This window comes from Phyllostomus hastatus, unplaced genomic scaffold (genome assembly GCF_019186645.2).
Source record: "Phyllostomus hastatus isolate PE091 unplaced genomic scaffold, TTU_PhHast_1.1 phas_scaffold_39, whole genome shotgun sequence".
In the NCBI taxonomy this organism is placed as follows: domain Eukaryota; kingdom Metazoa; phylum Chordata; class Mammalia; order Chiroptera; family Phyllostomidae; genus Phyllostomus; species Phyllostomus hastatus.
The window spans coordinates 25,504,964-25,519,890 of NW_025334028.1; the positions used below are offsets into that span (position 1 = coordinate 25,504,964).

The 14,927-nt window shown below is 38.9% G+C and overlaps 1 protein-coding gene across 2 annotated transcripts in view; it reads right to left on the minus strand.

Moving 5' to 3' along the window:
- Positions 1-4,917: 4,917 nt before the first annotated feature.
- Positions 4,918-14,927, minus strand: part of SLC9B2 (solute carrier family 9 member B2) — a 47,530-nt gene continuing 37,520 nt past the window's right edge. For both annotated transcript variants that reach the window (XM_045820183.1, XM_045820184.1), the window contains exons 10-12: positions 13,973-14,081; positions 10,225-10,361; positions 4,918-7,211 (exon numbers count right to left, since the gene is read on the minus strand). In XM_045820183.1, coding sequence (XP_045676139.1) covers positions 6,990-7,211; positions 10,225-10,361; positions 13,973-14,081 — 468 coding nt within the window. In that variant the 3' untranslated portion in view covers positions 4,918-6,989. The remainder of the gene's footprint in view (positions 7,212-10,224; positions 10,362-13,972; positions 14,082-14,927) is intronic.

Sequence of the window (14,927 nt, forward strand, 5' to 3'; positions counted from 1 at the left end):
CGGACCTTCTGGTGTGTGCTTTGGTCTATTTAACGTTTTCTTTTGATGCCTCTTGAATATTGACCTACTGGGTTGTAAAGGTCCAGGCACATAGTTGATGACAGAGCCCTTTAGCCAAAAGGTAGCATCAGTAGCTGCACCTGCCAGAACTAACTTGTGACAAGTCAGATCCTGTTTCTCCTTAAGTCAGCTTAAATATCATAAAAGAACATAGTCTCTGGGGTCAAGACTGTCTGGGCCAAAGTTCAGCACTGCTACTTTATAGCTATGGGACCGCAGGCAAATACATAACTCCCTGAGCTTCAGTTTTTTCATCTGTAAAGGACATGGTGGTGTGGATTAAATGACGTGTTTGGAACAGGGATTGGTACAAAGTAAACACTCGATACACTATTATCAATATAGACTGTTTGGTTCCGCCCCCCCCCCCCCCGCATGAAATCTCATATGGAAAGCTTCATATAAAACAAAAGAAAGCATAGTTGCTCTGGTTGAAGGTGGACCCAAAAGCTTTGGCTTCTCAGTTCCAAAGGTGGTCTATAAGGTTCTCTAATGGAATCCCCAAGCTTCCTAACATATAGACAAAAACAACTTATTGGAAAAAGGCCAAAGTTCTTATAAAGACAAACTACCCTTTTCTATTGTTACTCCAACAACTTTTACTTCTGCCCACACTGTATTCCTCCTCTCTGTCTCCATGTCTGTCCCTAGTTATTCCATCTATTGAGAGTGTTCTGTCCATTTTTTAAAAAAAATAATGCTTTATTTATTTATTTTTACAGAGAGGAGAAGAGAGGGAGGAAGAGAGAGAAACGTCAATGTGAGAGAGAAAAACAGCGATGGGTTGCTTTTCACATGCACCACAACCTGGGATGGTGCTCACACCCCAGGTGTGTACCCTGACTGGGAATGGAACTGGTGATCTTTCTCTTCATGGGACAACATTCAGCCAGCTGAGCCAGACCAGTCAGTGTTCTTCTCCTTATTTATCATTTGAAGTCTGATTAAAATTATAACTCTTTTGTGGGTGACCAAATAAGAAATTTCCATTTTATTATAATCCCCTTTCACCTTCAGCATATCTCAGCTATGTGCTTGGACCTTTACAACCCAATATGCTGGTGTATATACCTCAGCAAGAATTAAAAGTTATTTTCTGCTCTGTTTTTGGAGTAGAAAAGGTCTGTTGTGATTATAAGGCTTATGTGATTCCCTTATGTGACTATAAGGAAACACTTTGTTCTCATGGTAGCAAAAGGAAAAGCAGGAAAGTTCCCAAGCATTATGGGAGGAGAGACAAAGGGTAGAGCTGTAGAAGGGAGTCTGATGCCCCCAGGGCACTGCTCTGTGCCCCAGATACAGCCTTTTGTGGTTATGGGATGATACTTCAACCAGCTGAGCAACCTGGCAAGGGTCACTATGTCTTCTGATTGGAGCATTTAAGCCATTTACATTTAAAGTGATTATTGATAGGTACATATTTATTGCCATTTTATTCTTTTAACTATATTCCTTTCTCCTCTTTCTCCTCCTTTTCCTCTTCCTTTTTCTTCTTCTAGAAGGCCCTTTAATGTGTCTTGTATTACTGGTTTGGTGGTAACAAATTCCTTTAGCTGGGTAAAGTAGTCTTGGTTGTAGGTCCTTGCTTTTCATCACTTTGAATATTTTATGGCATTATTTTCTGGCTTGAAATGTTTTTTGTTGAGAAATCAGCTGAAAGTCTTATAGGAGTTCCCTTGTAGGTAAACTGTCTTTTTCTTGCTGCTTTTAAGATTCTCTCTCTTTAAACTGCCATTTTAATTATGATGTGTCTCGGTGTGTGGGTCTCTGTGGGTCCATCTTGTTTGGGACTCTCCGAGGTTCTTGGTTTTGTGTGTGGTTTTCCTTCGTCAGGTAAAGGACGTTTTTATTATTTCTTCAAATAGGTTCTCAATTCCTTACTCTCTCTCTTCTCCTTCTCATGCCCGTATCATGAGGATGTTGTTACACTTCATGTTGTCCCAAAAATCCATTCACTATCCTCATTAAACTTTTTTTTTATTGCTCTGAGTGTTTTCTGCTACATTGTCTTCCAAATTGCTTATTCTATCCTCTGCTTCATCCAAACTACTATTTATTCCTTCTAGTGTATTCTTCATTTCAGGTATTGTATTCTTTACTTCTGACTTGTTCTTTTTGATGGTTTGTATGTTCTTTTTTTTTTTATGCTTGCCTTATTTTTGTTGAAGTTCTCATTAAGTACCTCGAGCATCCTTATAACCATCCTTTGAACTCTGTATCTGGTAAATTGCTTGCCTCCATTTCATTTAGCTCTTTTTATGGAGATTTCTCCTGTTTTGTTTTTTTCCCCTTCATTTTTGTATCCCCATTTTGGCTGCCTCTTTGTTTTTGTTCTCTGTTTATTAGGTAGATCTACTATGACTCCCTGTTTTGGCAAGGTGCCCTTATGTAGTAAGTGTCCTGTGGGACCCAATGGTACAGTCTCCTTGATCAGCAGAGCTGGTGCTCCAAGAATGTCCATTGTGTGGGTTATGTGGGCCCTCTTGTTGTAATTGAGTCTTGATTGCTATTGGCCCATTTGTGCATGGTATCAACTCTCAGGCTAACTGACTATGAGGATCAACCCCAACCACAGTGTGCAACTGCTGTTATGGTGCTAAACAAATGGAGCAAAATTTGCCTCAGCAGGGTCTGGTGCCTTGTGGGATCTCTCTATGGATATGCCACTTATGAAACTAAATGGATCCTGCTCTGATGTTGTCTGAGCTGGCCACTAAGTGTACTATTCTGGAGCCTCTTGGTGGGGACACTGTGTAGGCCACTATCAGACACTGCCTGTGACTGGCGCTGAGCAACAGGATTAGAACTACAAAACAATCTACAGTTTATGGCTTCCTCTTCTGGGCCTGTGTGTGTGGGAAAGATGAAGCTGTGCACCAAGGCTGGCTTTTATTGTCAATGGGCCTGAGGGCAGATCAGCACAAGTCCCAAGGAACTGCAAGATCTGCCCCCATTTGCCTCTGTTTGCCAGTTGCCTGTTAGGCTCAGTCACTGAAAGAGCCTCTGGAGGCACACGTGTTGTATGAGGTAGGTTCTCAGTGAGTCACCAGGTAGGGGTGAGTGGTGTTCATCAGATTGATACAGGTTCAGACTTTGTGCCAGCACTGGGTCTGAGGCCACTCAGCAAAAGTTCCAGGGCATACCAAGTCTAGCTGCCAGTAGCAGTGTGTTTACACACCTTTGTGGTGGGTGGGGTCTTAGGGAGTCATCAGGGTGAGGCCAGTGGAGTTTATCAGGCCCAAACAGACCCAGATTTGGCCATTTGAAGACAGGGCTCTGCACAAGTAGGGTGTGCAAGGAAAAAAATTTCCTTGTCCTAGAGCCAGACAAATAAGTGTCCCAGATTCTGCCAAGAGCCCAATCTCAGCACTGTGGGATTACCAGGAGTTGGGAGAGGGGGAGGAGCTTGTCAAAGTTGGGGGAAGTTGAGGGGAGTGGCCCCTGCCACAGGGCCATACAACTTAGTCTGTTTTAGATTCTACCCTGGGCTCGACAGGGTGGAGTCAGCAAGAGTCAGGAGGGTGGGGCTGCTGAGATCCTGAAGAGTGGGGCTAGGGGATCCCCTGTGAGGAGGGGGCACCAGTCAGTTTCATGGAAAAGTGGGAACAATGGCTCCACCCCAAAACTACGCAATTCAGTCACTGACACCCCCTGGATCTGCCAGGACTCCAACATGCACACCCTGTCCTTGGCAGCTAATTCTTCAGCAGGGTGGAAGCTCCGCAGGGCTGGGCAACAGGGAGTCCAGAGGGTGGGGCTGATGCCATACAGAGGGGAGTGCTCCACCCAAGAAAGACGGCACCTGCAATGTGGGTGGGTGACTCAGCATAAGGGTCCTGGCTGCTATCCTCTTAACTCTTTCCCCAGAGCCACAAACCCCAGTTTCTCCTAGCATGATTCTGGTCTGTTCTGACCTCTCTCCTTCAGAGACCAGGGTGAGGGGCTGCAAATAATATTTTGTGTGTTGGCCCTTTAAAAAAGCACCAGTGTCTCTAGTAGACTCTCATCTCTCCCTGGTGGATAGACTCTACTGATTTTCTCAGCCACATGTTATGTGGACACCTCTTCCTGGCCCAGTGCTCTGAGCTGTGGTGCTCAGCTTGGGGTGCTCACTCACCTCCACAGCTTAGACCTCCCTCTGGAACCTTAGCTCAATCCACTGAGCTCCTGCCAATGGGAGCAGGGACAGGGTTTTTGAGTCTCTCCCTTTCTACTAGTCTTGATGTGGCTTCTTCTCTAGACCCTTGGTTTTGAGACTTCTCTTCAGCTTGCCTTCAGATGGTTATTATGGGTGATTGCTCTATATTTTAGTTATAATTCCAGTTTTGTCCTGGGAGGAGGTGAGTGTAACATCCACCTGCTCTACCACCATATTGGACCCTGGAGAACACTTCTGAATCATTAATTTGGATCACAAATATTTGTACATATCTTTTTTTCCTTGTAAGATTTTAAAGGCAAGTATCCTGTCTTATTCACATTTATATTCTGCAGTGTCAACCATCCACTAGAACTCAAGTAGCTTTAAAAACAGAGCCCTTGAATATCTTGTTCATCACTGTATTCCCCAGTATCTAGCATAAGGCCTGGCACATAGCAGACATGCTGTAAGTGTACTTGAATGACTGAATGAATGGATTTTAAAACATAAGCTTCAGCCCTGGCTGGCGTAGCTCAGTGGATTGAGTGTGGGCTGTGAACCAAAGTGTCGGAGGTTCGATTCCCAGTCAGGCCACATAACTGGGTTGCAGGCCATGACCCCCAGCAACCGCACATTGATGTTTCTCTCTCTCTCTCTCCCTCCCTTCCCTCTCTAAAAATAAATAAGTAAAATCTTTAAAAAAAACATAAGCTTCATTATGGCAGGAATTTTTGTTTTATTCATTGTAAAATGACTATTTGAACATTACCATGTGAATAAATAATTTCGGGAAGGTTTAACATTGATTGTATAAAACAAAAATGCTTGAATCTATATATCTTCACAGAATTCAAACATATTTATGTTAACTTTCACCCAACTAATTCAGTAGAGGATATAGCTTTCTGAAAATAAGATATCCCTCAGAAATGCAAGAGTAAAATTTAAAAGAATCATAATAAAATGGGTGTTTACATTAAGAGTAGTTTCAGTTTTCTTCCTTGTATTTTTCTGTATTCTAAATTTTCTGTAATTAAAATATATTATTTTATAATCAGAAAAAATAATCAATACTGTCTTGAAAGACTGTAATGGATGAGACTGTTTGCAAATACAAGTGATTGGCTCAGGAAATTTTGAGGGCACCCAAGTCCAGTCAAGGTTATTTGGTATCAATACCAAAGAGAAAAATGCTGAAATGTGAAAATCACTTAGAGATCTGAAACCTATTCAGCCTATCTAAGAGAAAGAAAAAAAAACTTCTCACAGAGAATATGAATGGCACTGGTCGTAGGAATTAAAAGGGCACTGAAGAACAAGAACTTTCAGTGTTTGTTTAGTATCATCCTTAGAAATATGACATCCTGCTTTGGACTGAACTGTGTCCTCCTCTTTTCCCCACCCCCTTGCTAATTCAATATTTTGAAGCTCTAACCTCCAGTGTGATAGTATTTGGAGTTGGGGCCTTTGGGAGATAATTAGGTTTAGATGAGGTCAGAAGGGCAGGGCCCTGATGATGGGATGAGGACTCTAATAAGAAGAGAAACAAGAGAACTTGCATACTCTCCTCACCATCTCTTTCCTCACCCTGTGAGAACACAGTGAAGAGGAGGCAATGGGCAAGCCAGGAGGACCGCTCTCATCAGCAACCTCGTGTTAGTCTCTCAGCCTCTGAAACTGTGAGAAAATACTCATCTGTTGTTTAAGCTACTCAGTCTATGGTATTTTGTTAGACAGCCTGAGGTGAGTAAGTCAGACTAAGCAGACTAAGGTCTGAACTGTTATGTGCCAGGTAGTTTTCTACAGTGGAAGAAGATCCCCTCACTGATTAGGTCAATAAATGTTTATTAAACACCTACTATCTTCCATGCCCTATGCAAAATGCTGAAGACTCACAGATGACCAAGACAGTGCTCCCACCCATATCTGGCTGATTTAATAGGAGACAAACACATAAAAACAAATAACAAAAAGGGATTATGAGTGCTCTGACAGAAGTATGTGTAGGGTACATATACTCTTCTTTCAGGGACCTGAATGTAAGAAAAATTGTTTCCATCTGTGGTCGGGGTTGAGTAAATTTGGTTGGCCTGACCAATGCTCTGAATGAGGTTAACATCTAGATTCTAGATAGTTGCGAGGGGAAGAACCAAGGAAGATATTTTGTGCACTTTAACATTTTGGTGGGACCAATCAGACATAATAAGAAGAGTAGAAGTGGAGGTGAGGCATATTAGCAGTGAAAGTGAGGGTAGAAACTGATGAGGCACTGGATTATGGTATTTAAAAACAAACAAACAAACAAACAAACAAACAAACAAACAAAAACAGAGGAGCCAAAAAAAAAAGGAGCCAACTCAACACATGAGAGGCTAGGTGACCATGGATCATGAAGCTGTGAGAGTGACAGTTAAATCAGAGAAAGCTGTTGGCTAGCAAAACAGGATTCTGAACCTAGTCTTTCCCATGTGCTTTTTAAATTGTGGTAGTACATTAAAGTGTGTGTGTCCCTATGCAAATCAAGATGTATGATGAAGGGGTGTTTGAAAAAAAAGAGAAGGTAGAGGGGTTAGGTTGAAGATGCAGAACATCACCTCCCACTTATAAAGGATAATGGCTAAAAATGCTGTTTAAAGAAATAGCCACACTTTTGGTTTTATTACATTTTAAGACTAGACATTACATATTTCACTATCCACTTTGATAAAAGTAGTCTCTGCTAGTTGCCAAAAGTAGCCTCTGTTAGCAGCTTTGTAATCATTATATTCAGCATTCTTTCTTTTCACCTCTAAAGTCGTACAGAAATCTCCCCTTGAACTTCTTCATCTTTATGGTGATGTTCAGCTTTCTGGAGAAGTCTGGAGCCAAGCAAACCAATCAAGAGACTTCCAATTGGGGCCGTGATGAGGATGGCCAAAAATGCCACTGTCAACACATCCATTCCATATTCTTCTAACTGTTTGTCTTCATGTGATCTTGCTGTGTCCAAAGCAACAGATCCTATTGCAGCCTATAAGAGTTTAAAGGTAAATTTGGAAACATGCTACAATAAGCACATAGCCATAAGGTGAATTATTTTTAAACAAATTGCTTATTCTTTTCTCAACTAATAAAGTTCTATCAGTCTTCATTCAAAGTATACTGAAGTTGGTTCTGATTGTTTGGAAACTGTCCCTGCCCTCGCATAGGGAAAAATGATGATTCATGTGTACCTATTTGCATAAGATAAGGTTACAAAAATATCAGGCAAATATATTTCAAAACACAGATTCATAATATTAATTAACTACAACATGATTCCATATACTAAATTTCTCCTAAATAAAAATGAAAGTTACTGGTCATCTCATTCTTTCATGTTTAGGAATTTGCACTTAAGAAAGAGCAAGATGAGCCCTGGCCAGTGTGGCTCAGGTGGTTGGAGCATCACCAGGTGCACTGAAGGTTCACTGCTTTGATTCCTGGTCAGTGCACATGCCTCAGTTGTGGGTTTAGTTCTTGGTCAGGAGCATCTGAAAAGCAACCAATCACTGTTTCTCTCTCTCATATTAATGCTTCTCTTCCTTTCTTTCTTCCTCCCTTCCCCTCTCTCTAAAAATAAATAAACAAAATCTTAAAAAGAGAAAAAATAAGATGAGAAATGCAGTGATACTTACTGGAAGAGGGTACACTTTTAAATGAAAACAAAAAAAAGAATATGTATTGCTTTAGAGTCAAAACTAACTTTTAAACATCATGAAACTTGAAAGTGGTGAGAACCTTCAAAACCTGAAGTTAATTTCACTAAGTATTTGGTTTACTCTGTGCCTCTGGAGTTGGTGAAATGTTTCATTTAAAGGTTACCTACTGGGAAATCTTATGAAAATTCTCATTTTCTTTTAGAGGCAAAATACAATATTAGCGCACATGGGAAGATAACATATTAGTCACTTTGGTTATTCTCTTATTCCACAGAACACATTAGCCTCTGGGACAGTGAAACAGAGGAGCAGACATCAGTATGCACATGCTGAGCACAGTGGCCACCCCGCCAGCTCTGCAATGCCCCTGGCGGACTGCTGGTGAGAAGGTGAAGGCTGTCTAATTTAGTCCCTGCACTTAGGCTTCTTCGTTATTGTAGATTACCTGGTATCATAACTAACGGAACATTTCACAAATTCTTGGCAGGAATTGTACATATTACGATATATATTTGACCCTTAAACAACATGGGTTTGAACCATGAAGGTCTACTTATATATGATTTTTTTCAATAAATATACAGTGGACTCTCCCTGTCTCTAGGTTTTGCAGCCATGGATTCAACCAATAGTAGAGTGAAAACAGCATTTTCCATCTGTGACTGGGAATCTGTGCGTGCAGAGGGCTGAATGTATGCATTGTTCAACACCACCTTATAGAAGGGCCTTGAGCACCCTCAGATTTGGGTATCCACAGGTGGGTCCTGGAACCAATCCCCCACTGATACAGAGGGATGCCTGAGTTTGGGGGCAGTCTAAAGTTGTACACAGATTTTCAACTGTGTGGAGCTCAACATCCCTAACTCCTGCATTGTTCATGGGTCAGGCATACATTTCTCTTTTAGTTCTCTGTTATGTGTGTGTGTATATATATTTGGGGGTTTGTATGTATTCTGAGTTCTGATTTTAAAAGTATTTTTGTAGTATCATAGAAACAAAAATGTTTGAAAACAACTAATATAGAAAAATATATAAGAAGTCTTGTTTCTTATACTGTGACAAAAGGAGAAAAAAGAAAATTATATGTAATACTTGTTTCACAGAACATACATTCTTCAACACATCCTCAATAATTTGTCTTTATTTTAAAATTTGCTTTGCAGCAGGAAGGTGCCATTTTTCAAATTTTAATGTTTAGAAATAAATCTTTCATATAAAAGCTATTAGACTGATGCCTTTAATATTCAAAGTTACTAGAGTGATTCTTTTAATATTCACCTCCTAAAGTTACCAGACTTAGTATGGAAGCTGAAGACACTGTGAGGGAGAAACTCTTCCACCTGTTGTAATATATTAACCTCACAGTATTCTTAGTCATTATGTCTCAGGCATCTTTGAAAGTCTAATGGGAAAAAAAACCTTCTCTGGAATAATGTTCAAGTTCACAGCCACACAAAATCTGGCATATAATTACAGAGCATATACATCCTCCAAAGCTTCCTAAATTAAGAATATTTGATTTTCATTTCATGAAATTTGCATACTTAAATGATTGCAATACAATCAGGGATGAAAGAGTTAAATCTCATTTGCTATAATTACTTTAGAAAATATGCAAAACAATCAGGAATATATTACATTGGCAACAAATCATACTCTAAACAGTGCTAATTTAATGAGCAATTATAGGTATTCTACCAAATGTATGGTCAGTGATTTCAAGCACCTATCAGTCAGTGCCTTGTTCATTAGAGTGCACAAATGGTGGGTTACGTGGTAATAACTGTGAATGACAGTTCAGCTAGTCTGAAAAATTTAATATCAACTAATAATCTAGGAAATCAGTAAAGCATTTTCTGAATGTCAATAAATGTTTCTACTTTTTAATATAAAGACCATGATCAAGCATAACCAATCATGAATCATGTTGGCACTGAAGCATTTCTAAATACTAAGAAGAGCCACGCCTTTTGTTTCTCTCTCTTCTTGGAAGAGAATGAGATGAAAAGAATTAACAACTATCTCTCTGGGGGATTTAGAGAGCTCTGACTGATAAAAATTCAAACTCTTTCCTCTTCCTCCTACTGCTTCCCAGTAGTGTAGAGACTTATTGGAATTTTTGATGTACCTTGTTGATCTAAATACATTTAAATGAGCTGTCATATTTAAGAAATCAATATACCAAAAACTAAACTTTTAAGAGTAGATTAGTACAATCTCTTTTCACAGATCAAACTTCAATTACTTATTTTCACCAAATTTGAATAAGCCCTCTTATTTAAAATTTCCAGGTATCAAACAGAAATAGGAGTTAAAAGGCTGAGCCATCCTGGCCATCATTACCTGGACTGTAGCCTTTGGAAGCCATGCAAAAGAGATGAAGATCTTTTCCTTTATGTTAAAACCAGCAAAACACACCATCAGAAATGTAGTCAAAATTCGTATTAAAACTGCAATTCCCAGGGTGGCAACACAAAGGCCTGTTAAGAAATACTCATTTTTTAGACATAATGGAATACTTGGGGAGAAATTGAATCTCATAGTTATTGATTCAAAATACTATCAAAAATACTATCAACAGCAATAATCTAAACCTGTTAAAAATTTAAAAGCTAAAAATCGTTAGGCATAATTTGTCAAAACATCAATACAGCAACTGGCAAAAGTAGGTTTACAGTTGTGTGTGAAACACAGTTTATTGTTTTATTATTATTAATTATTGGTGTTTTGGGGGAGGGGCATATACACTTTACTGTTGTACGTAGCACTTAGAGCAGATGACTAATGAATGTGATGGTTGGTAAGTGTGCTGGTGTATCTCTTAACAACACAGCTCACAAACGCTTCTTACAATGTCATTAAACATTTCTCCTCTACACATCATTGGACTTTAGGTCACTTTGAGTTGCAGTGTGGGACTCTGTTACATAAAGCAGCAGATCATTTACTGTGTCTTTTTTAAACTGAACTAATTGGGGTGACATCGGTTAACAAAATTATATAGGTTTCAGGTGTACAATTCATTAATATTTATCAATTACTGTATTATTTATTTGTATTACATCAGTAAACCTATTTTGTCCATCCCTGTATTAGGATCAATCAGATAATTTATTTAAAGGAAAGTATTTTCCTTAGAATAAAATGAAAAATTAATTAAATGTTTGAATTTCTACAAAGGAGATTTAAATGTTATTTCTCTTATGCTTTAAAGTGAAAAGCATACTTTTTCCCATGTGTTTATTCAACAAGAATTTATTAAGTGCTAACAATGCCTAAGAGTATTTGGACTAGGTACTGGGTGTGCAAAATACATGCAGACTTTGCTTCTATAAACTTCAAAGTCAGAGGAAGACAGAAATATAAACAAGTAATTAATAGACTGTAAGGTAAGTGAAGTATAAACATATTGGTAAGAGAGCAAGAAGAGGGAAAAGTCAGTATTTTCATCAAAATCGGTGAGAAATCTTTTTTTTTTTAGATTTTATTTATTTATTTTTAGAGAGGGAAGGGAGGGAGGGAGAGGGAGAGAGAGAGAGAGAGAGAGAGAGAGAGAGAGAGAGAGAGAGAGAGAGAGAAACATCAATGTGCGGTTGCTGGGGGCCGCGGCCTGCAACCCAGGCATATGCCCTGACTGGGAATCGAACCTGCGACACTTTGGTTCGCAGCCCGCGCTCAGTCCACTGAGCTATGCCAGCCAGGGCGAGAAATCTTACAGAGCCTAAGACCACAAGTGATATACAAAATATTTACCTGCCAGTATGGAGATAAGCAGCCAATCAGAACAGAGCTGGCTGGGCACTGACCAATCAAAATAGACACTGTTAGTGAACCAGTATTTTACCACACTGGCGTTTACACGGACTGCCCATTAGCCCTGGTCCACATTCACAGTACTTCACTCAGTCCTTTAGAATCCTTTGCTGATAAAGATAAGTTCACCCTGATTTGCAAAATAAGGAACTGTGACAAGGGGTGCTGCAGGCTGCCGGACCTGAGAAGCGCACAGTTAAGGTGACTGGTAAATAATAGGGTGATTTTTTTAAAAAGTAACATTCGTTAGGTGTTTACTCTGTGCCACAGTCTGTATTGAGCCTTAAGTGAACTGCTTTACTTAATCTTGACAACCTGTGGGGTAACTGTTCTCATTTTACAGTTGAAAAAACTAAAATTCAGAAAGGATAAATAACTTGCCCACGTTCAAAGGCTGTAAAACCCCGGCAGACATTGCCGGGGGATCTATCGTGAACCTGCAATATGTTTTCTTTATAGAGAAGCCATGTGGCTCTTTGTTGAAGGGCATTCGTCCCTGGTTGGTAAATTTTCAGAAGTATTCATTGCCTAAAATACATGATACAAAAGATGATCTCATTCCCAGGAGGGAACATTAAAAGTTTTAGGAGAGGATGATGAGAAAGTTTCACACACACTGAGTCTGAAATTCTGTAGGAATTACATAAGTGGTGATATCCAATTAGCAATGGTGTGCAGGGTGGAGCAAAGGCAGGTTTACAGTTGTGAGTATGTACAACAGAGTTTATTCTTGTATTATTTATTAATTGTTGTATTATTTTCTACATAAACAACTGTAGATCTGCTTTTGTCCCACCCTGTATATTGAGAGAGGAAAATTTTGGAAGCATACAGTAGTTCATAATCAAAGACACTGAGTGTAGATGAGCTCAGAGATATTATGCAAACAAGTAAGTAGCATACGAGCTTTAGAAAAAACTTAGATGAAGGGCAGCATTTAAGACAATATGTGTGAGTGTAAAGAAGGACTCAGTAAGCTCTGGAAAAGAGAAAGATTCAGAATTCAATGTAGAGAGTGTTTTAAAGGTCTTCCAAATGCTGTTGAGGGCTCACATGAAATAAAGACCGATAGATATTCAGAGAACTCAGCAATATAACCTTCATCAGAGCAGTACTGGTGGTGTCATAGGGCAGGAACTGGGCTGAAATGTATTGGATAAAAGAATAAGAATAAGTTGAAATGGAAAAAGGGCATATGGTTACTTAGTTTTTTGGAAAAGTTTGGAAAGAGGAGAGAGTTAGATTAGCAGGTGAGGAAAGAAGTGAAATGGAGAAAGAATTTTTAATTGTGTTAAAATACACATAAAATTTACCATCTTAACACATTTTTAAGTATAGAGCTAAGTAGTATTAAGGTAAACATTCACATTTTTGTGCAATTAATCACTAGAATCTTTTCATCTTGCAAAACAAACTCTGTACCCATTAAATAAGAACTCTCCATTTCCCCCTCCCCCAAAGCCCTGGTAACTACCATTTTACTTTCTGTCTCTACGAATTTGACTACTCGGGATGTATCAGATAAGGGAAATCATAACAGTGTTCGTCTTTTTGTGACTGGCGGACTTCACTTAGTAGTGTCCTCAAGGTGCATCCATGTTGCCGCATTTATTAGAATGGAAGAATATTATTTTACGATAAGAGAGACTAGACTGTTTAAATTCTGAAGAGGAGAAAACTGACAAGTATGCACACAACAAGTGTATTTAAAGATGTATGAGAAGCATGAATGTGTCAGATGCAGAAGGAAGTGACAGGGGATCAGATCCTGGGATGAACAGAGATGATTGTGATGCCAAAAAAAGGAGGGAAAATAGAGAACATAGTTGCAAATTAACTTTGAGTACAGTGCTATGAGTCAAGAGAGTTTTAATATGATGGCTTTTAGATGCACAAACAAATAAAAGAATGAATGAACAAATATTTCTTTTCCGTGGGTACATATTATGGAATTAGTTAATTTTCTTTAAAATTCTGGCCCTTGATCAGAACAAGGCTAGATGAAAACTCTATTCTTGGAAAAAAATATTTTAAGGCCTGTATTTTTTTATAGTAGTAAACAGTATTTGTTTTCTTTACAAGGAACAGTTTTAAAGATATAAAATTTACTGTCGTAGACTGACAAACATTTTCTAACAAACTACTTAAAAAGACAGATCATTATTAAATTTTTATATGACGTGACAGTGGGAACCACTGAACATACACCTTCTAAAGATATTTCAACTGAATCTAAAAAGAGTTGACTTTAGCCAAAGCACTTCTTTTATGTTCTTACCTACAGTTTCTGGTCTGAGAGATGCAATTGATACCTCTGCCCCAATCAGTCCAAAGAGAAGGGGCTGAAAGATGTCCCAGGCAACGGAAACAATTTTTTCAACCTCTGCCTAAAAGAAACACACACATACATACACACATACACACATTTTTATTATGTCAAGTTACCAGTTCTGAATTTACTAATTTGAAATGGGAGTCAATTTGAGCTGAGATAGACTTTATTTCTGTGACATCTATAAATTAAGAGGTTAGCTGGAGAGAGCAAAGATACTGCATAAAGATATTTCTAACAAAGTTATTAATTATATGAGGTGCTTTAGTGTGGTTTGCAAATGGATCTTAATTATAGACAGTGTTATAATCCTAGGAGAACTTCTACTTCTGAATACACATTTGTGTGTATGTTTACATATTGTTAATACTTAGTTTTATTTCATAGTTTAAAATGTTATGTTCATTTTACCAGTACGATTTAGAGATCTTATAATATTAGTACACATATCCAGATATGCACCTCATTATTGCTGCACAGGAATCTATGGTGTGGAAGTACCACATATATTTAATAATTTCTTTATTGATGGGCCTTTAAGTTGTTTCTAATTTCATTTTATCTTTACAAAAATACTGTTTAAGGTCAATTCAAATTATGCACAAAAATAAAATTCAGGCATAGTAAAGTGCTGTTCCAGTTATTAATTTATCGCCTTGGCTTCTTTCACTACTGCTCTGAAGAAAATGGAGCCTGGCCCCTTAAATTTCTCCTTTGCTAGCTAGCACCATATTAAATCTTGTCAGCAGAGGGTGCAGAAGAGATGTTGCCAGAGGAAGGTGCTCTTCCTGGTTTCAGTGGCTTCTCCAGCTGAGTCCTACAGCACCAGGCTCCTGCAGCCCAAGGGGCTTCTCCAGTGCCAGGATCCTACCTGGTGGCTGGCAGCTTCCTCCAGCCTACT